The 27,238-nt window shown below is 42.1% G+C and overlaps 1 protein-coding gene across 3 annotated transcripts in view; it reads right to left on the bottom strand.

Moving 5' to 3' along the window:
• Positions 1–424: 424 nt before the first annotated feature.
• LOC102573852 (desmocollin-1) overlaps positions 425–27,238 on the bottom strand; it is a 50,658-nt gene continuing 23,844 nt past the window's right edge. For 2 of the 3 annotated variants that reach the window (XM_006258393.4, XM_014606832.3), the window contains exons 8-16: positions 26,766–26,909; positions 21,970–22,155; positions 20,145–20,404; positions 19,888–20,030; positions 17,448–17,663; positions 11,970–12,212; positions 10,886–11,007; positions 5,537–5,776; positions 425–4,559 (exon numbers count right to left, since the gene is read on the bottom strand). In XM_006258393.4, the coding sequence (XP_006258455.3) occupies positions 4,362–4,559; positions 5,537–5,776; positions 10,886–11,007; positions 11,970–12,212; positions 17,448–17,663; positions 19,888–20,030; positions 20,145–20,404; positions 21,970–22,155; positions 26,766–26,909 (1,752 nt within the window). In that variant the 3' untranslated portion in view covers positions 425–4,361. Of the gene's footprint in view, positions 4,560–4,646; positions 4,693–5,536; positions 5,777–10,885; positions 11,008–11,969; positions 12,213–17,447; positions 17,664–19,887; positions 20,031–20,144; positions 20,405–21,969; positions 22,156–26,765; positions 26,910–27,238 lie in introns of all 3 variants that reach the window. The other variant, XM_014606833.3, reaches the window with a different exon arrangement.

Raw genomic sequence — 27,238 nt, 5'->3', positions numbered from 1 at the left:
GATGGCTAGTAACAAAATCTGTCAGTGATTTCACGTGGGTATAGTAACATATTGCACTTGTACACTTGTTGATTTTTTTTTAAATGTGCGTAAAGCATAATATACTATACCTTGAGCACACATAAGCAACTATTTAGTTTCATGGCACAGTGGAACATACTATGCCAATGGTTGTCAATTAGAACTTTCCACTGGCCTCAGTGAAGGGTTCTATTTTAAAAAGTAATGACTTGTTTGACACCTCTTTGTTAAGTAGTAGCATAGCATGCATGTGGTTTCCAAAATATAAATGGTTTTAAAATTAGCAGTCCCCATAGATAAGGTCATCTTCCTGGCCAGCTTGCATCAGGATACATTTTAATTAATTAGCCATGCATCTTATTCTAGTATACAAGAAGTGAACCATTTTTGCAGTAGGTCTCTCTTATTTTGCAAAAATCCACTTTATTATTTACCGTTACAAAATACAATCAAAACATGATGTTAAACAAGGTAATATTTTAACAACTGAACAGCTTTTGAAACTGCTCAGCTGAAAAGAACAAATCTATTTCAAGTTTATCCAAGACCAATAATAATCAGTAAGAACACATTTTGAAACACTATTTTGTTTGCTTTATACAATTTTCTCAAATTCTCAGAATTAGCAAATATATTATATTATATTTTCCCTTATGTTGGCTGTGCAGGAAAAGGTCATAAGATTTACAGATTAATTCTGAGATACACATGGCCCCAAATTTAGGCTTAGAAGAGCCAAGCTTCACAAAAACTAAAAGAATAGAAACATGTTTTACTGTTATTTTAATGTCAATGTAAAGTGGTCTGTTTCGAATTAATTATTATCCTGCAGTTTTTGAAGTTCAAACACTTCCTGTACCAATTTCCAAGTATATGAAGCATGGGCAAATTTGATTTAGTTTAGTTTGTAAAGTGTTGCTCTGGTGTTTATTTTGTTTTTACTAGTGAAACCATATAGTTCCAGAGGGATTTTGGTGCTTCTGTAGTAATTATAAAGAGTGTATATAAAATATCCAGGACATTTATGAGCCACAGAATTTTTTAAAATTTATTACTAAAAATAAGACCCCCAGGGAAAAAAAGTGAGTAATCTTAAAGTACCCACTGCTAAAATTGAACATACTTCATAAGAACAAAAAGGAAGCTAGTTAGAACATCAGGGCCAGATCTTTGGTGTAAAAATCAGCACACTCCATTTAAGTCAGTGGAACTATCCCAGTTTACAGGGTTCAGCAACTAATCTCTAGTGTACAAAGACTCAAGGATGCAAATGACAAGGAGTGGTTGTTCACAGCATTGCTTAAATTTACTATTACTGTTACAAAATTAGTTCATAATACCTTGATCTTGCTTTTCTTGTTGGCAGTAGAGACTACTCAGGGTAAATTCACCTCCCCAGTCTAAAAGATTGTATAAATTACTTAATATATATTTGCAGACAAGGTTCCTTGGGTGAATCTGATATATTTTATTAAACCAACCCAAATAGTTGGAAAATAGTTATTAAGCAAGCTTTCAGGTTCAAAAACCCTTCGTCAGGTTAAGGAAGTTTCAGCAGTTGGTGTGTGCTCTTCCTGGATGGAATATACATTTATTTACATATAAATATACATTTAGCATTTGTATTTATGAAGGCTATTAATTGCAACTAAACCTTATCGTGAATATTCTCATGTCTACTAATAGTATGAGAAAAAGAAAAAGCTACTTTGATAAGTAGCTTTCTAGCTAACTCTTTAGACAATAAATGTTTTGCACTGACTTGTATCTATGCATTGAAATCACTGGGTACAGACAAACAATACATTTACACTGGTGGAACAGATACAGGGTCACAGCTCTACATTTATGTAAGCCACTTCACTCCATGGTAAAATTAGCCCTCAAAATCAGGAGTGACTATATACTAAAAGAATGCTGATGTACAGATTACATATATTTGGATCTTGTGAATTTTATCCTATTCACAGCTGTGTAGTTGTTGACACAGGCCCTTTCAATCAAGTGGTGAACTGTTGTAATAGTATCTTCTGCAATTAGCGGAAGAGGTGCTGGTCCATCTGCTCCAGATACTGTTTAACTGCTTTACTAAACTGGTAAAAGTTACCCTGATGGTTAGAGTCTGGTGCCTGCAGTCATTGTTATTCTCAAATCAGTGATGGTTCTTCACATGGGTTCAGAGCAAAGTGACACTTTATTATCATCAAGAGCTTGTTTTAAAGAATTTATTAATCGTACATTTAAAAAAAATCCTGAAGCATGCTTACAGAGCAACACTGCTGAAAAGAAACATTAAAACTAAATTGCACAAAGTTATCTCTTTTTCATAACAGCAAAGGAACTTTTTAAGGCACAAAGGAATCCTGGAAGCACCTGAGAAAAGAAATAACACTGAATATCCTGGGTAAGTAATAAAAACTTACTGAATTCAGGATTTGGTGGTTTATATCTTGCTGTGACCTAGTGGTTGTTACTGTAACTTAATATGCTGTGTATAATTAATGTCTGTCCCAACCAGGCAGTTGATCCAGTAAAAGATATCACCCACAAGACTTCCTGCTTTTAATTATTTAATAAATTAATATTAATTACACCAGGGCAAATATTTTTATATTTATATCATTTTCATTAGGAACCCATCTACATATGTTCTTTTGTGTATACAGCAAACAACTCCATATTAGTTCCTAAAATAGGATATTTCCTACTCATAGTAATTACAGGCATCATCCTTTGATATTTTCCTATAAAAAAAAAAAATCAGTGTTATCTCCAGTAAACTTGTGCTATGTTTCGGTGAATTTGACTCTGAGAAAAACAAAACAAAAACTTAGGGCACTGATAGACTAGGGGGGGAAGGGAGGACCTGCTTTTCTGGAAGAAATGGTGCATTACTTTGACTCAGTTCCAAAGCATCTGTATAGATCAGGAGCTTCAATAAGGCATTTTGGCATTTTTATTTAAAGCTGCATCAATCGCCTATTAGATAAAAGTCCCACTAAAGCCCCACTGAAGACACTGGGTGAACAGAGTCCAACTAATGCAATGCCTCTTCTGAGCATGTACTGGGCTTGGTGCTGGGACACACAGAGCTTAAAGTAAAGCTCTTGGTTTGAGGGGATTTTTTTACGTCTGTAAGCAGCCTTAATGATTAAGCAAAATGACTGATTAAAAATAACCTTATGGGATCCATTTTCTTTCCAATTACATGCATTTTATGATGATATGCTGAAGCTAGCAAACAACTAACATAAAAATTTAATCTAAAATAAGCAAGAAATTGTCCGTAGGGTTTTGCAGTCCAGTAGTTATCTTGTGAAAGCATGAGCCAATCTCTTGTATTCTGAAATCTTGATCTACAAGCTTACTACTTCTAAAAAAAGAAAAAAGAAAAAAAAGAAAAGAAAAAGAGAGAAAGAGATGTACAGCAAAAGCTCTGTTATCCGGCATCCCCGGGAATGGGGGATGCCAGTTAATCAAATATGCACCGTCTGGTGCACTCCCTGGTGTCAGTGTGCCAGGGGACAGGGAGGGGGGCTGAAGAAGTGAAGGAAAAGAACTGGGCTTGCGGTGGCAAAACCACATCCCTCAGATGCCAGTTAGTGAAGCTTTCCAGTTGATAAAGTGCCGGATAACACAGCTTTTGCTGTACTTAAATATAATGCTTATAACCTACATTCTTCATGATAGCAAGGCTAGTAGTAGCTACTAGTCCAGAAGAATGTCAATAAAATTTTAAATATTATGTTACATATATACAATACTTTTTTTTCCTTCTGTTTTCCAACTAACATATAAAGTTTCCTCTAATAAAGTAACCTAGTATCTTCTGAAATTTTACTCCTGAAAAATTAATATTTTGGATCCCAGATTATCTAAGTCAGACACTGGGGTAAAGTATTCTGATATATCCCAGTAAACTCTGGGGATATTTTTTTTTGTTTTATTTTTAATAAAAGTAAAGGGGAAAAAGTTGAATAAAATAAAGCTTTCCATCCCCAAAGCTAAATAAAAGAAATTTTTATGAATACTTAAAGCTATACAGACAAATAAAGAACAGAAAATAGAAACCCATATTGCGGTATTAAAGTAGTCATACAGAACAATGTGCTTTAAAACTTTTATCTTGGATACAACAAATATAGATCAATATCTATAAACTATGGCAAATTATGCAGGATTTATGTTCTTGTAAAAACCCTTAATGCCTTTTGATAAACCACTCCCCTCACAAAGAAAAAAAAAAAGTAGAATCTGCTGCATTTAAGTTCAAAATCAACTAGCATTGGCAAAGTAAAACATCCATTTATTTGCAGTTTTCAGCACTGTGATAAATGCACTTATCTCCTTATACATGTTTCTGCTAATGTCCTAAACTTGGGTTCCAGCTGATCTAAAAAGTCAAGAGCTTCCTCTTCCTGCCGATCACTGCAGCAGCCTACAGAACCAGCCAGTGATCCCCTTCCTTCATAGTTATATGGAAGGACATAGTCTTCTGAATGCTTAAGCTCTTCATCCTGTCTGCACAGATGCACTTTCTGCATAGGAAGAAACAAACCCATCTAATTAGTTCTCTTAAACTGTTATCCTAAACATATAACATAAAAATAATTTCTTTGATTTACCTTTCATTGATTAATTTTTAATCAGAGTGTGTCCTCTAATGGATTCCTACATACAAAAAATGCACATGATTGGTCTATATCATTCATACTATAAAATATAAGTAATTAACACAGAAATAATTTCTACTAATCACATATGTAATAAGAATGAAGAACTTGTTTAAATAACCTGTTAATTTAAAATTCATTTGAAATTGAAGTTAAAAGCTTGACTTACAAGTGACAGTGTCTAATTGCCAATGACTTGTGTGTGTTCTTTTTAAGGCTGTATAACCATATACAAGCTATAAATAGCATTAATATCCAATAGTAGAATAGAAGCAGTTAGATCAGAACTAAACAAAGAGAGACAGGGTGCATCTACACATCGCCCGAAGTTGCTGTAGCGATTGCATAAGTCTACATGTGATCGGCAGCTACTTCGCCATAGTGGCGCACTCCTCTGTTTTTAGCATGTCACTACGGCAAAGTAGCAGCAAAAACTAACCATGCACCACATGCACGGCACAGTACAGGCAATTACTGCACCACACTTCAGGATTTCCAAAAGAAAGTACTAAAACACAGCACAATAATAATGTTGCTATAGAGCGACGTGTAGATGCTCCCACACAGCCACAAAAATTTACATAAAACTGTCAGTCTAAATGATCAACATTAGTACTACTCAACAGCTAAACAAAAAGTCATGAAAACTCTCTAATTATACAAAACAACTGAAGAAAAGATGGTTTCCCCCTAAAACAATAGCATTCTAAATCAGAGTGCGCGTTAACTACAGTAAAGGTGGGGGAAGCCCTCTCTAGTTTAATACATTATTCATGTTTTGAAAATATTTTTATACTAGGTATAATGTAGACAGTGGGAGGAAAAAGTACCAAAATACTTACTTCACCTAGACGAGGATGTGTAAAATTGTGCCATTCTGAGTAGGAGTATCTGCCTGAATCCATATTTTGCCCTCCTCCCTTTATTGTTCCAAAGGTCTGATGGCTTACTCCTTTGACCGATTCTATGGTCTGATGTCCTCCAAAATTGTGTTGCTCCATTCCTTGTCCAATTGTGCCCAGGCCAGCCACTTGCTCACAAGTATTTACTGTTGTAGCTTGTAAAGGAATTATATTTGGGTCCTAGAAGCAAAGATAATAGGGGGGGAAGAAATCTACCAATGTATTTCAGGTGCACATTTTTCACAGATAGTTGCATTATTTCTTTTTCATTATCACCTTTTATTTTTGGGTGTACCATTTCAAAAGAATAAAACAACTGCACTTAGAGTAAAAGTTTCAGTTCTGTGTTGTATACATTCCCTCACTTGATCAGCCTTTTCAGAAACATTTATGCATAAATGGAAAAAATAGTCAACGCCTTAAATTTATATTGTTAAGAGGATCTCTTTCTTTGATCACTGAGGTAAGTGAAAAATCATTTAGGTGTTCAGTGATAAGAGTGCGCCTCTGCCTGGCCATCTGGGCAGCTATCGCCCAGATGTTCCCAGTGTGCTGGCCTGCTTTGAACTGTGAAAGTATGTCCTCCTGGCCCCAATTGGCAAGGAGGTCAGCCACCTCCAACTGGGTCCAAGGTGCCAGCTCTGAGCAGGCTCCTCTGCTTGGGTCCTGCCACTGGCCTCCCTAGCAGGAATTCTGGTGTTCCCTATTTGAAAACTGAAAAATCCCTGATTAAAAAAAAAAAAAAAAAAAAATCCCAAAGTCACTCTGTAAAATAGCCTGACATTCATGTTCCTCCACAATTAAAACAAAAAACCACTAGAGAGAGAGGGAGACACAGGCAGACAGGAGATCAGTTGGGCAATGTTTTATTGATGTATCTAGTGTTAAAGTAATTTGGAAGTCTACCAGAGTCTCTATCATCATAGTACATTGAATTCTAAATACCTATATGTTTTGCTGTTTGCCTTTGGTTTTCTCACCATAGAGCAGTGAGAGCTCCTCCTGACCCCTTCACTAACTAGGATGTGGGAACAACTACTCCCTGCAGCCACAGCTCCTGCCAGCCGGTCATCTCGTTTGGCAGCTGGGCACACAAGGAGTGTGCTGGGGGGATGTGGGGAGGTGTAGGTGGATTGTGGGGAGACTGGGGGGGCTGCTCAGGAGGTGTAGGTCCCCTGCCCCCAGCAGAGTGCAGCCCTCCCCCCCCCCACCCATAGCTCATGGACTGCATCCCCCACTGGGGCTACAGCCCCCCCAACAGGGGCCATATGGCCCTTGCAAGGGCTACCACCCGCCCTGCAGGGCCCACGTGCCCCACCCCTGCTTCTTCCCCCAGCCCCCCCAGATTGCTGCCCACCCAGCCCCATCCCCCATTGGCTCCTGCAGCCCCTCAATGGCTGCCCTGCCTCCCCCCGACTCGACTTACACCCTCAGACCCTCAATGGTTGCTACACCTGGCCCCAGCCTCCTGGCATTTGAAAACAAAAAACTAAAAACCCTGCACTCGCCAGCAGTAGCAGCTGCCATTGGGGTCACTGGGGCCTCATGGCAGAGTCCGTGTCGTTCCCCCCCGCACAGCATGAGGCAGCAGGGGGTAGCGGAGACTATCCCTGGCTGCCTGGCACCCATATTGCCACTGACCCTTCATGAGGAGACAGCATAGGTTGGCAGGGCACCACACAGCTCCATGCACTGCCAAGCAGCTGGGGCCACTGCAGCTGTCACCCGGGGCCTGGCACTGTTCAGCCTCAGCGGCCCCAGTTGCCTGATGGTGGCACCCTGCCAACCCCTGCAATGGGGCAGCAGCCTTACAGGTGCCAGGCAGCCAGGGCCAGTCTCCGCTGCCCTGTGCTGTGTGCGGGGGCTCTGTCACAAGGCTCCAGTGACCCTGACAGCAGCTGCTACTGCTGGTGTGTGTGGAGCTTTTATTTAATTGCCAGGATGCTGGTGGGGGATGGGGCCAGGCGAGGCAGCCATTGGGCAGGGCTGGGGGAGTGGGTGTGAAATGAGGCCGGCAGGGTCCTCCCTGGTCCCCTCCCCCCTACGCCAGCCCCCCCCCCCCCCCGACTTACTGGCATTGGGCCCAGGCCCAGCTCCCTGCATGTGCAGTCAGTGTGCTACAGCACCGGGGCGAATGCCAACCATAGAGATGTTCCACCCTGCTCTGCTTTTTTCCCCTGGAGTATTTTTTTGACCCTGGAAATCCACGGGTCTAATTTTAACCCCATGCTGCAAATCTGCAGCACAGGGAATGTTGTTTTCTTCCCACATGTGCCTCTTGCAGCATCTCAAAGGGCTTTGAAACATTGCAGGAAGCACATGGGCAGTCGTCTGGATGTGCCCTCTGGGCTTATCTTATGAATCATGTTTGCACACCTAACAGTGCTAATGTTGAGTGGCACCCTGCAGCACCCTTGAAAGGGTTTCAAAGCATCTTACTGTGCCACAGCAATCTGGGTGGAAATCAGTGTTCAGGTGATGTAGCAACAATGGCCCTGGAAATATGTGAGAACCAAAGATATTTGTGGATGGTATCCTTTATTGGACCACCTGCGTGGCTGGGATAACTTAGACAAGCTTTTGAATGCAAGGTACTTTTTTCAGGCCTGAGGAAAAAACAGGCACAGCAAAGATTAAAAACAATTTATCTTTTCCCTATTTCATACCCCTGTACACTGTTTCTAATCCTTGCTGTGCCTGCTTTTTTTTTATTGCTCCTTCACTTCATTCTAGCGCAGGGGTCACCAACCAGTGGATCTCGATCCCCCGCAAGATTTGAGCGCCTCTTGAAGTCTATCTGAGGCTGGGGTGGGGGGCTGAGTGCCTGCATACATGCACACGTGTGCCCCAGCCCAGCAGGTCAGTCTGTGGGGGAGGGGAGGGGCAGAGGATAGGTTGAGGCCCCTGCGGTGAGGGACAGTAGCACAGAGGCAGGAACAGGGTAAGTTGAGTGGGGCCCCAGCCAGGTGGCACTTATCTGCTGGGGAGGCATATCCCCAAATAATTTTTTCTCCCTCTGCCTCAGTCTGCCCCCCACTCCTTCCCTCCCCAGACTTACCTGCTGGGCAGGGTGGTGGCAGTGCATGGTATATCTTGGGTTGCTTTTAAATGCCAAAGGTGATCTCCTCCTTTAAAAAGGTTGGAGACCACTGTTCTAGGGAATTTATTAGGGCATCATGATGGGCAACCCAATTTTTTCTGCAGACCCCCTCAAGAGTCAGTGTCATTCAAACCCTGACCAAACCAGCACCATAGTAAAGCTTCTCTTACTAGTCATCTGCTGTGATTGCAGGCCTCTCCAAATGCAAATAGAAACATGTTTGAAGAGTTGGCTGTTTCTTAGAGGTTTTGTGTGTGTTTGTGTGGGGGTTTTTGTAACTGTTCAGGCTGACTGTAGGATTTCAGGATAAAAGCTTAGGAAATGAAGAACTGTTTCATCTTGAACATCATGCACATTTGAATTTATCTAACGTTGATAGTTATAAAAATTCATTACCTTTTTTGTTTTTAGAGTTTAATTTCATTTTTTCAAAATAACATTTAAGGGTTTTTTCTGTAATTGGCATGCATATTTAACCTACTGAAGATTACAATCCTAATACATTCATGTTTAAAATATTTTACCATTATTTGACAATATTTGGTCAGTTAGAGAGAGCGAGAGCAATTCACTTTCACGGAAAGGTTCACTAAGATTAAACAAGGAAATGTAAGTCTGGCATTTCCCACCTTTCAAGTCACTTGACTTTGCAACCTAAATAATTCCTGTAATGCATATGTAATGTAATTTTTTTGTTTAAGAAAATATTTCTTAAAACAAGTCAATTGTGTATATCAAAAGCAAATACAAGGAAAATCCTGGTCTAAGCCTACACTAGCCTACAGCAGTGGTTCCCAACCTTTTTTTTTCCCCCTGCAGACAAGCACTGCAGTGGAAAAGGGCACATGGAACCAGCTGCCCCACCCCCCACCTTTAACCCTGCACATGTCTGCTGGTGGCAGAAGCCACTCACCCAGGCAGACAGACATGGGTCCGAGGAGGGGTTTGTGCCACTACCCAGCAGCCAGCCCTTCACGGCCTGATACTGGGCCGCAGCCTGGTGGTTGGGAACCTCTGGCCTAGATAGATAAGTATCTACTAAACATATCAATTCACACATGCTTAATGTGACAACCACCTTTGGATGAATTTTCCAGGGATGGGAGAAGTTTCATCCCTTATGTCTAGACAAACCTGCCTAAAAACATATTAGTACTAAACTTCTGAACAAAACTAATTTTGTTTGTTTGTTTTACATGCATAAGACACTATATTTTCTCCTAATGTACATGGATAGGCCTGACCATTTTAGCTGGAATGGTTTTCCCCATATACCTCACTCTCTCTACCTTCTTCCCCTCAGTCATTAAGAGGCATAAGAAATTCAGCCTAAACAGTTAATTTGTGACAAAATTATAGGCAACTGAAAATAGTGTTTCTCAACCTGTGGGTCACAAGAATCCAGGCAGTGTCATGGAAGCAGCCCAAGCAGGTGGATGCAGGTAAGTCTATGGGGAGTGAGGGTTGGAGGGCCAGGGATTAGGAACTGTCCGGGGTGTGTGTGTGGGGGGAGGTGGGGGGTGGGGGGGGGCGCTTCTAGCACTGGGGGAAGGTGGCTAGGCATTGAAGCTGCATCAGAGCAGGGGAGAAGGTGCCTGCCCCTTCAGTGGGGAAAAAAGGAGGGGTTGTGGGGAGCTGCCTGACTGGGCCAGGGGTGGGATGATGCAGTTGAGACACGCTGCTCCAGGGACAGGTGGGGCTGTGCCCAGGCTGCCTGACTCAGTACAGGAGCCCAAGATCAGGGCGGGGGGAAAGGGAGAGTGATTCAAGCCTCCCTTCCTCCTGCCCATGCCAGGGCCCGACTTGCTCTGCTGCTGCTCACATGAGCCAGAGCCACTGTAGCCACTTCGCTCTGACTTGAGAAAGACAGGGGGAGCTGGGAGTCCCCGCTGGCAGGGCTGGGAGGTGGGGGTGAGTTGGAGTGAGAGGCACCACCAATGCCCAGGGCACCCGGGGGCTTTGGGTGGGGAGTTAAGTGCACTGACAAAGCTAGGGGACTGTGGGTTGGGACTGGCCATCAATGTTTACAAATGGGTCCTGGTACAAAAAAGGCTGAGAACCACTGGCCTAAAGGATGCCCAAACTTTTACACTGGGAATAAGTGGCACCACAGCTCATAAACACTGAAAATGAAAACTGTTTTCAAATGAACAGATTTCTACATTTAAGTACATAAAAAGAAAACTCACCATCACTACTTCTCCAGGTGCTTCTGTGTTTGATATAATTAAGTTGTGATTAGCACAGTCATCAGTCACTTCTCTGCCTACTGCTGCAGTTCCCCAACAGCCACAAAGCGTTATCAATATTACTGAAGAAAGGAAATAGATGTTTAAAAATCTCTGTTAAAACAATATACTGGATTTTGTGTTTGCTTCTAAGAGGAATAGAGGTACTGTACAATGTACTAATATTTTATTTTGGTTTATTTTTACATTGGAAGAAGTAAAAGGTTAAGTGAGACTAGCATGAGCCATTTATTTCATACTTGTAAACAACACACCTATTTCAAAAAGCATATATTTTAAAATGAATGCAAGTTATCAGTGCATTATGTGAATAAACTACTACTTCCGTAAAATAACTTGATTTTTCTTCTTGTTAAAAAACAGTCATTTGGGGCTGTGAGGGAATGAAGGGTGTACGAGCCTGAAAGCTTGCAGAAAAATATTTTTTCGTTTTGCCATTTCTCAGTTGGTCTAATAAAAGGTATCATTTTGGAACCAAAAGTTCTAGATTTTTGCACTTCTTATATGCATCGCATGATTTCATTTCATTTCAGAAACAGCATTAGTGGCACTGATGATGATGAGCAGAGGTCAGATCCATTTTCATGTTGCTAGACATCGTCACAACAGTCATACCACCTCATGAAAGTGTTGGGGAATCAAGGGAATGCACTTAAACTCCCCAGTGCAGAAGACTGACCTCTTCCAGATATTGCTTTGAAATGAACAACCACAGGACCTAATAGCCACTAAAAACCATACCTTCTTACTTCAAGTGCAAGGCATGCCTCTTTGACTTCCTCTTTACTAATGCAAACATATAACCCTGCTTACAGAAATCATATATGATATATCTTAATGCAGTTGTAGATGATGCACAGATCTTTTTTTTTTTTTAATGGAAGATGCACAGAAACTGCACTATTGATGGCTACACAAGAACGTGAATAGAATAAGTGTTTAACAGAATTCTATCACAGAGCCTTGAATCTAACTTTGAGACAGAGTATTTTGCATCTTATATAGGATATTCAAATATACTTACACAGCAGTAACAGTGATCCTAAGATCATGGTAAGGATGGCCCCTACTCCAAGAGAGAATTTGTCTTGTGCAGTGGGGAGACGTGGCTCTGGGATATCTTTACAGTACCCTTCACTAGTACAATCACAGAGGTCAATTGTAACATCAGTGCATTGTTCCTTTCCTCCATTATCACGTATTACAAGAGGAAGTTTATAACTTCCAACCTGAGCATTTTTTTTCGGTTGCAGACATATAGATTTATCTGCAAAAATGAAAACAAACCAATTCCGTTATACAAAGTTATATTGATGGGCAATATTAACCAAGTCCTAGAGAAGCCATTGGTGTATTAAATGAAATCTGTGAAAATCTATATGGAAATGAGGGTACAGCTACTCAGACCTATTATCTTCTGTTACTCTATAAGAAAGCAAATTTTCTGTACAGATGTACACTGTAAAATTTTGTCAGCATCCCTGCAGTTTCTGTACGAACTCAGCTCCATGCTACTACAGGTACCTGAGACAGGTAGCTTAAAGTTGACTCAGTTATGTTTATACTGCACTACCCTACAGCAAATAAACTATTTTGGGGGACATACTCCCTCCTCCTCCTGCCATTTATCTGTACTTGGTTAATCTACTACAATTGGAAATGAAAAGTCGTCTCTGAAGATCCGGGTTTGAAAGACTGATTTGTTTCAGTTTTATTCATTTAAATTATATAATTTGTTTTCACCAAAATGCCAGGTTAAGTGTCTGATAATTAAATAGCTGGACTTTGTTGTATTTAGTGAGAGAAATGTTAATGAATCCATTCTCAGTTCTTTAGCATAAAAACTGCCATATCCACTCAAGCGAACAGTTCACGAAGTCCAGTATCGTGTTTTTTTGCTGAGGCTTTAAAACAGATAATTCAAAACAACATACAAAATACTGGTTGTGAATAACTATGTACAAGACGGTCACTGGAGAAGCGTCTCCCTTACTTACTGGGTTTTTTTTGCTCTGATATACGAAAACTTACATTCCTTCTAAATATTCTTGCTTTATCCTTTCACAAATATTTTTTGGATTACCTAATGTGCTGTCATTAATCCTATTAGTTTCCTATCACTTCTGAGTCTGTTCAATTCTTGACCATTTCATAGTAGCTAGGGTCAGGAGGGACCTGAACAGATCATCTAGCCTGAGCCCCTGCCACAGGCAGGAATGAATGCTGGGTTCACAAGACCCCAGACAGGTGATCATCCAACCTTCTCTTGAATATGCCCAAGGTAGGGGCGAGGACCACTTCCTTGGGAAGTTGGTTCCAGATTTTGGCCACCCTAACTGTAAAATATTGCCTTCTGATCTCCAACCTAAACCTATTCTCCATCAACTTATGACCATTGTTCCTCGACTGTTAATATCTTGTTTTACTGTGTTTCATTGATGAGCATTATATTGTAAAAACATTTCCTCTGGCATTTTTATGTTTGTTACTTTTCCATTTCATTTAATATCCCTTTCATATGCAGTACAGCAATAATGAGAAGTGTCCAACTTAACTTTTCTGACTTGGTACAGTTCTGTCATGTTCCCCACTTCTTGATTAACCTGAATAATTTGCCCGTGCAGATTTAAAATGTGCATTCTTGGTGCAGATGTTGTCACTTCACCTCAAATAGCCTTTTGCAGATTGTTTTTTTTTTTTTCCCCTGTGGTCCCAGTCAAAGATCAGGGCCTTGCTAGCCACATTTACAACCCTTCCACTCTTACCCAAAAATGCTTGATAAAGCAGGGAATTACTTCAAAATGAAGTAAGAGGACAAGTAGATATGCTTGTTTTAAACATGCCTCCTGAAAATTTCAGTGTGGTCCCCTAGTTCTTGTATTATGAGACTTGTTGAATGACAGTTCCATATGTATTTTATCTGCGTTGTTCATGATTTTCTAGATAGCTATTATGTATTCACTCAACTTTTCCCTTTCCCAGACTGAAGAGTCCTAGTCTTTTTAGTCTCTCCAGCATGGCAGCTACTGCCTTAGCTGCCTTTCTGTGGACCCTTTTCCAATTCCACTACATTCTGATTGGCTGTACATTGAGCTGATATCTTTAGAAAGTTATCTACAATGAATCTAAGGTGCTTTTCCTGAGTCGTAACATTGCATACACAGTTGAGATTTACCAGATTTACCTGAATCCAAGATGACACTGAATTTAAGATGATCCCAATAATTAGATTCTAGACATGGAAAATTTATAAATTCGTTATAACTTGTCACATCTAGAACCTAATTGTTGGCCACACTCTGGCTGCTGACCAGGTTTCCTGCCATGGCTGCAGCCCTGGGAGGACCCAACAACCCCAGGTAAGGCTACTGGGGCCAGCACAGTTGCTAGCCCCAGCCTCTACTGCACTTGGGGTAACCTGCTGTATGCCAAAGCATATGTGGCATGGGTGTTCCCCAGGGACAAGTAACAGAGGCACAAGGTGTGCTGCTGCTACTTCTCCCTGGGGAAACAAATGTCTGCTCATCTACATGAACCTTAATCGAGCTTAAGAGAGAAAAGCATCTGTGGGGGGTGGATGCTTGGTCTTCGTTTGTTTTGACCAATTCTAAGACAACACGTCTACCTTCCAGTCCTAAAACTCAAGAGCAAGAGCTGCTTTTACTGAGATGCTGTATATTTGTTATCAACTCAATCATTTTATGTTTAAATTATTTTAGAAATTTTGAATGTATACCTTCCACTTCTAAACTGCAATTCATTTAAATGAAATCTACAGTTGTTATGGGTACATGTTGTGGGACTCCGGATTCAGATAGAATATACTCTTGTGACAGGAAAGATAGATACTTGAAACCATTATATTTGGTCTTCTTTATTCTTTAAAGCAGTAAGAGGAAAATGGATACAACCACTACCAGAAAATCTTAAATTTTTGGTCTAATAAAAAGAATTTGGCTTCTCTCTGAGTCTCAGCTTGTTTTTATATTCCCAAGGAGAACTGTGTTAGAGTTATTCACACAAATAATGAGCTAAAATTGAACAGAATGTGTAATCTTATTGTATGTTTTTAACACAAACTATAAATTATATAGTTTTATTCTACAGTCATATTATTACTTAGTATAACATAAATTATATTATATATTATTATGTTTTTAGTAATAGCTGTACTTAAAACTACTACCTTCTGTTTCTGGAGACTTGTTTGGTTTTTGGTTTTTTTTATACTTGTGACTAGTGTATCAATTCATCTAGCACCTGCTCTTTTGACAGCTCATCTCTGACAATACCTCTTTATTGTTATGGATTCTGTTTCTTGCTCTTTTGATTTACCAGTAGAGTGTGTTTGTGTGTGTAATTTATTTTATATTTACATATATATAATGTTTATATCTACCCAAAGAGGGGGGGGAAATGGCCTTACACCCTCCCCTTTATAGAACTACATGGGAAAGAGGAGAAAAGAGCAGCTAAGTAGCAGTGCCTGTTCTAGAACTGCATTAATTATCCCAGGAGAGAAGCAAGCCATCTGTGGTATCTCTAGGCAGGCAGCAGAGGACAGCACAGCTTTTCAGTGAGGAGTCAGGCACATTTTGCAGTTAGCAACAGATGCTAGGTCTTGGCTTGCAACTGCTGGCCCTAAAGCATAGCCATTGTTCAGTGCTGCCTGGCCCTGTTCCTCTACCAACTACAGAAGGATCAAAGGCATAGCTTGCTTGAGCATGGCCTACCCCTCCCCTTCCTGCTCCTTGGTGCTTATGGGACAGATTTTGTGTCCACAAAAAGGAAAAAGGAAGAGGCAGAAAGCTGGAAGCACCTCTGTCATTCCTGTCTGCCTAGTGGTCAGGGACAATGACATTTAAAGAAAAAAAAGTGGGCTCTCCTTTAGGGGTGCACCAATAGAGATTTTGGGGGCTGATACAGATAGCTGATATTTAAGGAGGCATATCGGCTGATACCAATCTGATTTTCCTGATACAGCTAGTAGGTCTGTGGTGGAAGGGGAAGGAGAGGGAAGGGGTGTGAGGGGGGCAGATCAACACTCCCTGTGGTAAGGGAGGGGCAAGCGCTGCCCAGCCAGGGTGGGGTGGGGTATTGGACAGAGCTTTGGCACACTGGAGAGGGGGTGGATCCCACCGCTGCACGCACCCCAGAAGGGCATGGGATGGGGTGGGTATGTGCCCCGGATCTGCGCAGGGCAGGACAGGGGGACTGGAGCCGGGACTGTACCTGGCTCTTCCTGGTGGGGGCGCTGGGAGGTAGACTACAGAGGAGGCTGCAGCTACCCCAAATTTTGCCATAGCTCCAAGCACCGCCACCACCTGCCTGGCACAACCCCAGCTCTTTCTGGTGTGCAGGTGGAGGTGAGAGGGTTGAACCAGGGCTACACTGGGCAGGTGGTGGCGGTGCTGGGAGCGGCACTTCGGGGTGGGGATGGACTACAGAGAAATCTGGGGTGGTTGCAGCCCCCTCCATAGCTCCCCTCCCAGTGTGGCTGCTCCTGAGCCCAGCCCCAGCCCACAGCTGCAACCCACCTGCCCTACCCCATGCAGATCTGGGGAGCACACATACCCCCTCAGGGTGTGTGCAGCAGCTGGAGCCACCTCCCCCTCCCCATATGCCCTGGACAAGCTGTGGCTCCATCCCACACCCTGCCCTGCTGGGTAGCTCCTGCCTCTGCCTCCTCCCTCACAGCAGGGGGCATTGATCTGGTCCCCCCCATGCCCTTCCACTACAACAGACTTGCTAGCTGTATACAGCAGGGCTATGGTCTTCGCTGCCTGCATGCTGCGCTGCAGCTGTGTGCACACACTGGCATTTATCGGCCAAATTACTGGCCACTTCAGGCCAGTTTTCAATACAGCCAATTTTCTGTATATCGGTAACAATGTATCAGTGTGCCTCTACTCTTCTTTATTGAAGGTTTTCAAAAGGAGGCTGCATAAGCATTGGAAAGAGATCATTAAGGAGTAACATTCCTTCATTCATGAATGGGGTTTGAGTAGATGACCCATAAATTCCCTTCCAACCCTATGACTCACTCTCACTCTCCTAAAAAGTACAAGAGCCAGATTGTGCCTTGTACTCCTCAGAAAACACTACCAATCTCTTTAACTCCCTAATTCTGAGATCTTGAAAGACTTACCCTCCACAGTAAGGTCAGAACTCTGGATAACTCCATCCATCCCTGATCTACCCCATGTACCCTATTCAAGAGGATAGCAAAAGGCCACACACGTATATTTCATATTTCTGTATTGAGGGTATTCCCTTGGGGGCAACACACAAAATCAAAGTCCTGACCCAAGGGTGGGTGTAGGCACTTTCCTAGCTGGTGGAGACACATAGAAGACATTAAGTAATCACTTAATAATCTCTAACTATATCAGATTAGAAAGCACAGTCAAGTTATCTTACTTCTGAGATATAATAATTAGGACCATTATTATTCTTAAAAATAATAGTAGTAGCAGCAGCAACAGCAGCTAATTTTGCATACCATCATTTTGTATAGTCTTCCATAATGAATGCATATGTTCATCAGCAATGCGGGTTTTGAAGGGCGCAGCATAGGGTTCCTTATCTGGATCAAATATTTCAAAGCAAACTGGCTTTCCATCTCTGCATGCTGTGTCTCTTGGCCTAAGTATTCTTGGGGGAGTCTTGTTCCCACATTTCAAAATAATCCTTACTGTTCCAGTGCCTGTTTTCCCACCTACAAGGCAGAAATTGTAATATTAGTACAAGCTGGGGTTTTTCAGTTTAATGTTTATTACTCCCCAATGTAAAATGGATTGTTCATTTAATTCATGCTAAATAGCTAAGCATTAAAAGTAGATTTAAACTATCATCTTCAGTAAAAAGAGAAGAGTCGTGTCTCTAGCCGTCTGTGGCTTGGGGGGGGGGAAGGGGAGGGAATCACTTATTCCACAGAGCTCTTTTTTCCCCTCTTTTCAGTGTTGTGTAGGCTCAAAAATCACATAGTGAAAATGGAATCAGAAGGAAAAACTGATGCCTAGCTAGCAAATGGAGAAAATGGTGTTTGAAACCGTTTTCTCCCATCACCTATAATCCACTGAAGAAAATATCTACCCTCTGGCTACTACCCTGCCCTTCAAGCAATGAGGGATGGGAAGATATGAAACTACAAGTCCCACCTGTTGGATGAGAAAGGGAGATCATTCTTTAGTAATAAGATCACAAGCTAAAATCTGTTTTGAATTGCTAGGAAATTATCTACAGTGCAGGATATTTTAAGTTCAAAATCTTGTGTAAAAATCCTGCCTCTTGTTCCTTCCTTCAAATACTCACTTTTATACCGATACAGGTTATCCAACCCCATCCAAACTAAATAAGAGCATTTGTCTGAACAGGAAGCAGGGGGAACACCCAGAAGGCATGCCTGCATTGTGTGTGTTTGTCTTGAGAACATGGATTAGTCAGACACAAGTCTTTATTATCCCCACCCTCTTCCCTTTGTCCCATTTATGGTGAGGGGTGCAATAATGCGATATCACTATATAACTATTTTATTCTTTCAATATTTTATTTATATCCCACCCTATCCAAAAGGCTCAGAGTGGCTTACAATAAACAAACCACTCAGAGAGAAGATACCAGAGAACTCCAGCCAACCCCAACTACTACCTCTCTGCTCAAAAAAACACATACAAGCAAACCCTTTCACCAGTCCCAACCATGCCTCTTCACAAGTGCCACTCACAGCCACAGTAGCAGATCCAGGATGCTGCAAAGTGGGATGCAGTTGTGCCAGTGAACTTGCTGCACATGCATCTGCCAGCTGAGACCAGAGCTCTTTTCTCTGGGGTGGTATGACTGCACCAGCTCACTCCCCTGGACCTGCCCCTGCACAACCAGTTACAAGAAAACTTCTCCCATTCACTCTTGCCATCCTATGTCAACACCAAAGGAGATCATCCTCCCCTTCCCACAGTGTTACCTCCAAGCTCTTACCCCATCTTTTCTACAGAAGTGCAGCAGTTCACACTCCACTCCCCTCCCCACCACCAAAGAAAAATAACCACACCTAACTCCTTCCCTTCCCCACAAAAAACAACCTAAAAAAACCCCCAAAACATTAATTAAAAAAAAACAACCCCCCCCCCCCATAAAAACCGAAAATCTCCCTTTCCCTCTTGATTAATGCTAAAGGGCATCCTTATGCAGAGCCTGCCCAGGGAAGCCTCCTGGCTTTGTAGGGCCTGCAGGCTGGTCAGGTCCTTCTTGTGACAGCAACCACCAAAACTAGTGAGCTCCCTCTCCTAATCTGATATCCTGATCCATTGCTCACACATGACCTGAGCATGTGTGAGAACTGAGAACTTAGATAACTGACTAAAGCTTGTAAAATCAGCATGCTAAATTCTATCATTTCTTACAGATTATTTTTACAGTTCTTTCGTCACAGAGCTGTAATATTGTATTTACATTATATACAAACATGCTTCCCTCCCTCTTCCAGTCCTATGTCTCATCATTTATTTTTTTTAAATCAAATTTTTAAGGGAGGGGAGGGAAAAGGAGGAACAAGAAGAATGGTGCTCCCCACTGAACACTGAAAGGGCTAGATTTTAAAATAACTACGTAAGTATTAAACACATTCTAAAACAGAACTAAGTTTTTTTGGAAATATGGCCCCCATTGCAGGTGCTTGTATTTTGAAAATGGGGTCCTGTCTTGTATGGAGCTGCTGCCCCAGTTTCCAGCAAACAATGATATTCTTTTCCTCCTCCTGTAAGTGGGGAATTTGGGCTGCAGCCTCCATTAAAAACAACTACTGTTGCCAAAAAGAGTGCAGTAGTATAAAGTATGTCTTCATTATAGTCTTACAGCAAACTGACAGCATAGTTCCAAGACTTTTTATGAGCACACAATTCCTTTATAAACAACATACGCAGTTTATAACATTTGGTACTCACTTCGGTCGATTGCCAGGACTGTAATATTACTTTCACCACGTTTCATTCCTACCCTGTCTGTTTCCAAAACTTTATTAGTTCGGAGTTCACCTGTTTTTTCATCAATGTTGATCCAATCGCTTTGGCCAGGTGCTATTCGATAGCTATTAAGAGTAAAATGTTTGTTTAAAAAAAACACCCCAACTTTATATAAGGCTAATTTGTTTAAATTTATTTCCCAAATGCTAAATAAATCCATATAGAAAAATTACTTGTACCATATGCCTTCACTGTTTCCAGTTTCTGGGTCCTTTGCTGTGTATCTGCCAATCACTGTTCCGATTTTGTCACAGTCATGAGCCTCTATACATAATATCAGAGGATTGAACACTGGCCCCTCATCAACATTCACCACGTTAACTATAATAGTACATACACATGGGGCCAGTCTTCTTGAATGTGGGCCTAATATGTACGGGTCTTCATTATTTACTGTAATTTCAAGCGTCCTCTGTCTGGTGTTTTCATAGTCCAGTCCCTGAAAAATAAATGTATTTCATTTATATGAGGATAAAATTTGCTGCAACTTTCCCATCACTATTTTAAAAACCAGGCAAAGTCATATGTAGCCAAGATTTTAGAAAATGGCTATTTATTAAGGGTACCTTATTATTTGAACTTCTTATCTGAGGAATCTTAAGCAGGGACCTGACTTTCAGAAATGGCTGAATAGAAACTTTTTCAAGAAAAAGGCCTGAAAGATCTTAAGGAGCACCACAGACAAGGTTTCACTATCACCCATCTGCTGGACAGCTGCTGAAGCTATATTAAGAATTAAATCTGCGTCTGTCTCTCTGTACTTATCTGAACACGTATTCTTGCAATTCTCCCACTTTCCAAAATAATTGTTTGTCTTTGAGGCTAAGGACAGAAATTATGCATAAACCAGTGTAAGTAACTGGAAACCAAGTCAAATATGTAAAGCAGCAGAAGTTCAGTGTATATAAACCACTTTCAAAATGGCTGAAACCAGTCTGAGATAAACCTGGATGGATGTAGTATCAGACTTAACTGACTTAAGTTAAATCAGTTTATTGAACTTCTGTCCCAGACCCCCTCCAGCCTCAAGTTAACTCAGTCCCTCAGCATCCCAGGATGCTTTGCACCTCCCCTGCAAATTGCCCCTCGCAGGGTGGGTAGGCTAGCCTTCCCCAAGCTGTCTGTTTCATCAGAGCAGGGAGGTGTGTTCTAACACCCCCCAGCTTATGGCCTAGGCCATAGCAGGCATGTGGATGCATTTCTGGAATCAAAAATTAATGTCTGTTCACTTGCTTATTGGTTCAATCTATGCAGCTTAGACTAACCTGTGAAGATTGAATTGATTCAGCCTCAGGCTTTTTGACTGTACTTAGCCTGAGAGTTCAAATATGTCACTGTGTAGCACAGCCACCCAGCCTGTCTGTAGGACACTGTGATGTATTACTTTCTTTTCTTTCTCCCCCCCCCCCATCTCCAAAATAAGACAGAATTCTAATTTTGCTAAAGCCAGACTTCATGGCCCCAGTGTGCCCTTCATAAAGTGTGCATCAAGCATGTTCTTGAAGTAGATGAAATTTATACTGATGACTTCTTGGGAGCAGGCCTCCCTCTAAATCCTATACAAATACAGACAGGCAGTACAGCTTCCAAAACCAAAAGGTTAACACAGAGTTTTAAAACAAGCTATTCTAGAATTATAAAATCTCTTTGAAAGCCATAATAAAAGCTACTTGCCTCCTCCCAATCCCTCCACTATTCCTCCTCCCTCCCCTCCCAGCAAAAATTAGGAAAAAAGTAAAATCCACATAACAGTTTGTTACATTTCTCTCACATAAATATATATTATACAGTTTGCTTTACGTTATTCCAAAAAACTCTACTGTAGAATAAATCCAAGATTGCACTGTACTAAACCAGTGTCAGTTAAAAGCTGACACATAATTGAAATAGATTAACTAATCTAAATTTATGGCAATAACAAAAATGAAAATTAGATTATTGGTTTAAAGTAACCCTAAAAAACACCAAACCCAATTTTTGGCTGATATTTTCATCTTTGCTTACCTTAGTAAGACATAGTAGCCCTTCATTTGTCTTTTTATCAGTTGTAATAGTAAAAGCGAGATCATCATTTCCCTTTGTAATGGAGAAGCGAGCAGTCCAGGCCTTTGTGTAAGGCTTATCAGCATCAGAAACAGGAATTCTCAATAGTGTCACATTTGCTCTGTTTTCTTCTATTTGTATTACATACTGAAATACACAAGAATGTTTTTGTTATAATCAACACAAATTGTTATTTCCATAGCAATGAAACTTAAATTGTGTTTAAATGCAACGTCTTGAATTCTGAAAAATCTAGAAAGGTGAGGTGGGAGATGTCTTTTTCAGTATGTCACAGAAAAACAAACTGTGTAAAGTCTCTTTTGTGCAGCCATAGGTGAAATTTTCCTTGCAAATCTCCTAGTGATTTAAGCAGTATCATAATCTGGCGTGGAGTTTTTGTTGGTTTATCTGGTTGCTCTGTTGATTTTAAATGGTATCAGTTGTGGCATTTGATCCCCTCTGCATGTACAGCACTGACAGGTAAAGCACTAGGAAAGATAGTAAAGTAGGTAAAATCCCACAGTTCCTTCTGAATGTTACAGGAAGTCTGGGGTGAGATATGTTCTAGCACAAATGGAAGATGATGAATGCATGTGGGATTTTTTTTTCTTTAATATTTATTCTGTATGTGTACAGGAAATGCACAGGAGATTGATTGTGATTGCATATTAAAAATTATTATTTTACTGGAGTAGATAAGAACTGTTACATGTTGAAAGAGCTGATAAACTGTTTATATTACAGTAACAGCCAAAGGCTCCAATGATATTTGGCCTGCACATGTGCATATTAAAAATCCATTGTCTCCATCCTGAAAAGAAGAACCATTTAAGAAGAAACTAATCTGATGATTAAATAATCATCTTTGTTCCTTGATAGACTTAAAAATGATGACTCTGCTCACCTTCAAAAGCAAAAATATGCAGCAAGATTAATAAATAATTTCCAAATCTAGGCTAACAGACAAAGACTAAAAGGTAGTTTATAGCTATTAATTATAAAGCTGTTGAGTTTGCATCAGCTGTTGTTGAGCCAGGTGGTCTGTAACACTGTCAGTTAGGAGAAACTGGAACTGCAAAGGACGTTTTCTTGTGTTTCTGAGTCTGCCTTCACAATATAGGTTTATAGAATCATAGGGTTGGAAGGTACCTCAAGGGTCACCAGGTCCAACCCCCTGCAGCAATGCTACTCCTAAATCATCCCTATCTATTCTTCATCCCACCTCTTCTAGAAAACCTCTAATGAAGAGGTTCCATAATTTCCCTGGACATCTATTCCATCACCTCACTATTGTAATACTACGAAAGTTGGGGTTTTTTTCTTCTTGATAGTTCCTATTCTAAATCTACTTTGCTGCAGTTTAAGCTATGGCTTTGTGTCCTACCCTCTGTGGCAAGGGAGAAAATTGTTCTCCCTCTTCTTTATGCCAGCCTTTCAGATATTTGAAGATTACTACCATGTCCCCCCTCCTTAAATCGCTTTTTCTGCAAGCTAAACATGGCCACTTTGCTTAACCTCCACTCATATAGCTTGCATTCCAACTTCTTTACAAAGTAAAATGATACTATTACCTCCTAGGTCTTGAGCCTAATTTTAATAACCACCCTATTGACGCAGCCTAAAATAGCACTTTTTGGCAACTGCATCACACTGCTGATTCATGTTGAGTTTGTGATCCACCGAAAGCCCTAGTCCCTTCTCAGGTACTCAGCCAGTTATCTCCCAGTATTTGTATTCTTCTCTACATATACCACCTTGACTCTGTCTGTACAAGATGCAAGATAATGTGAAACCTTACATGAAACCGCCAGTGATTCCAACACTGATTTTTTTATAATTAGCAGTTATTGAGCCAATTATTTATCTACCTTGTCTTAATTTATGTATCCAATATTTTTAAAATGTGCTTATGAAAATGTCAGGTATACTTTACTGAAAACCTTATTAATTCCAAATATGCATATATGTCCACTGCATTCCCTTCATCCATGCACCTAGTTGTCATATTTGCGCAAATCCAAGGCAACTCTGAGTTTGAGGACCCTGCCCAAGAATTAAAATTCTGTACATAGAAAATGTTTAAATTTGTTATTATTTCCTCTGCATAGGATCTAATTACGGGAGGGCTGTCTTAGATTTCATGTCCCCCTCCCCTGCAGTGGGTCAAGCAGTGGCAAAGGAACAGGCAGCAGTCAAGTGATCCCTGCATCTGCCCCTCTCCACACATACTTTGCCCCCTGCCACTGGTTTCCCCCACCATTTGGCCTGGTGCCTGCCCCTCCCTGCAGCCTCTGTCCCCCTGCGCACCCTTGCTGCTTCACTTCTGGCTCTGACCCCATTCCAGCCAAGGGTATGGGGCACATTGTTGGTCTGGCCCAAGCCCAGCCATGCAGGTGTTGCAGTGGTGGCAGATCGCTGGGCTCGAGCTGCCATAGCTGCTGCAACAGCTGGGGCAGAAGCAACAATGTGCTCTGTGGGGCTGAAGCCATGCCAGAGCCAGAGGGTAGGGTGGAGGTGGTGGGTGGGAGACTGAAGAAAAAGGAAGAGGTAGTAAGGGTGGGACAGAAACTGGGGAGGTAACAAGGAGCTGGCAGCAGCTGCCACTGACTCCAACCCCAAATTAGGGCCAGAGTCAGAACTGTAGAAGCCACCTTCCCCCCCCACCCCCACCCAAACTGCTTTGTATTCAAATCCAATGAGAGGCACACACCCCCCCGCCCACTTTAAAGGTTGTAGGGAGGGGACGGGGGAGGGGGGGGAATACCTCTCCTTGGATTTGAGTAAATACCATACAGAGTCTAAGGAGGAAATAAAGCTGGTTTTAGAATGATTTGTTCTTTACAAATCAATGCTGGCTGGGGTGAATATGGATCTGGACCCATAATGTGGTGACTGTTTGAGTTCTGAGTATGTGATTTGGAATACTGACAATGAATAAACAGTTTCAAGATACTCTTGCCATAGACACAAGACTAATAATTGAAAGGCAATAGGTCAAAAGTAAAATAATGAAGCAGCTACCCCCAAGGGTTTGTCAGCACGGGAGATTGCGCTGGTAACTTTATCCCGATAAAATTTAACCGTCAGTTGTACTTGGCACTGTAGACACTCTTATTCCAGAATCTGTATGTTTATACAGGGAGTAAGTTATAATTGTATAACTACAGGCATTTAAATTTGCAATTTTCTTAGATCAGCATAACTTCCAATGTTCATAAGCCTCTATCTCAATCTGTGGGCTGCATTTGGCCCAATCAGCATGCTGCTGCAGCCCATGTGACATCCTCTCTTTTTTTTTTTTTTAAAAGTAAAGATTGCTGTCCAGTTTGTTAGTCAGGGAGAAAAGTGTGGGAAACGGCAGGTTTACCCTTGCAAGCTGGTAGCCTGGCAGGGGCTGCAAGGAGCAAGAGGAGGGCAATTGGAGGCAAGGGGCACCATCTGCCTGTGCACAGGTGCACATGCATATAGCACCCAGGAAGCATGGAGAGCAGCTCCCACAGCTCCCTCCAGGTAAATCTTTGTAGGGAAGGGAAGGGGAAGGCAGGCAGATTGAGAGAGGGACTAGGGCAGGACTGGGGCTGGGGATGCTTCCCAGCTGGGATGGTGCATGGGGCCTGGGGTTGGGGCAAGAATGTGCAGCTGTGGGGTGTAGATGGGAAGCAGGATGGAGTTACACAGGGGCTCATCTGGGAGGTCAGCTCCCTGCTGCTTTGTGCACTCCCAGGGAGAGAGAAATGGCAGGGGCATGTGCCCCCCAGATTTGGGTGCGGGGCGGAGGTGGATGCAGGCTGCCTGCTCTGAGCTTGGGGCTGCCCTCTGTGCTGCCCTTCCCACAGGGGCCTCTGTGGTAGCCCAGGCAGGGAGCCTCAGTGCCACTGCTGGGAGCCCCACGCTGCCATGACAAGGCATTTCCTGCGAGCCCAGCACTGGTTTAAGGCACCCCCTGTGAACCAAGCAACAAAGGGGGGCACAATTCCATGCCACCACTGTTGCTGGGGAAACAGAGGGTGCCTCGCCATGGCAGCACACCCAGCAATGGCACTGAGCCTCCCCACCCTGCCAGCACTAGGTCCCACCCACTGGGCAATGGAAGACCCAAGGGGAGGGCAGCAGGGTGGGATGCCCCAAGCCCACAGCAGGCAGCCCACATCCACCCCCTCCACAGGTTTTGCTCCAGCCATGCCACCTGTGGGGGAGAGGTGGCCGAACTCCACACACAGCTCCAGCCACAGCAACCGCTGCCTTCCGCAGGTGGCAGCCAGGGCTTGGACGCTGCTGGGGAGAAGGCAGGGGGCTGTGGGCCCTGGCCCTGGTCCCACTGTCCTGGCAGCTGGGGGGCCCGTCAGCCATGGGATGCAGCCCACATGACACACTTAGAGCTGCAAGTGTGGCCCACTATGGGAAGCAGGTTGAGAACCACTGCTCTAAAAAGCACATCTGGCCAACCACCTAAAATCCATCTTAGAAGACGCCTCCACTTAGGTGTGTAACAAAATTCATTCAGAATATGGCAAAAGAAGACCAGAAGCCCTGGAAGACAAACTGTAGTGAGGCTAGGCCCCACACACGCCTTTGCTACTTAGAAGAATGTAATCGCATCTGCTTTTTTCTTGCAACATGAGGAAGCAGCCCATCTACCCCAGGAAGCAAGACCTATATCCTGCAGGAATAGTGAGGAAGACCAGGACATGATCAGAGTTTCACAAAAAGCAGGCAACTTTGTAACTATTAGTGGCATAACTCTAAAGAAAACTTACATTACACTGAGGCTTCTTTTCACACAGTGGTGCATTATCATTTGTATCTTCAATATGAATTACAACCGTTCCTGTATTGCACAAGCCAAAAGACTGACCATCCATATCTCTTACTTCTACATGGACCATACATTTTTCTACCATCTGGAAAGGAACATAAAAAGGGTTATAGCTGAAAACGCATTGTTTCCAGTATCACTGGCTACAGAGCAAGATCCTTTACTTTTCCCTCCCCCTTTTTAAGCTTCATTATTAAAATTGTAATTCTTTTCTATTATCAAAAGAAACAGAAAAACAACAAACATCTCTTCAGCAGCTAAACAGCATATCATTCAAAAAGCTTTACTAGAAACCTGTTAGCCATGTCAGACACCAAAGGAGAAATGTGATACTAACTACTTCCTGCTCTTTATCCTCCTTAATTTTTCCTTTGCTTTTTGTTTCCCTTGTGTTGCTGTATTATCTGTTATCCA

This window comes from Alligator mississippiensis, chromosome 3, assembly GCF_030867095.1.
Source record: "Alligator mississippiensis isolate rAllMis1 chromosome 3, rAllMis1, whole genome shotgun sequence".
NCBI lineage: Eukaryota > Metazoa > Chordata > Crocodylia > Alligatoridae > Alligator > Alligator mississippiensis.
Note: the sequence above shows the minus strand (reverse complement) of the source record. Positions and strands in the feature narration are given on the sequence as shown.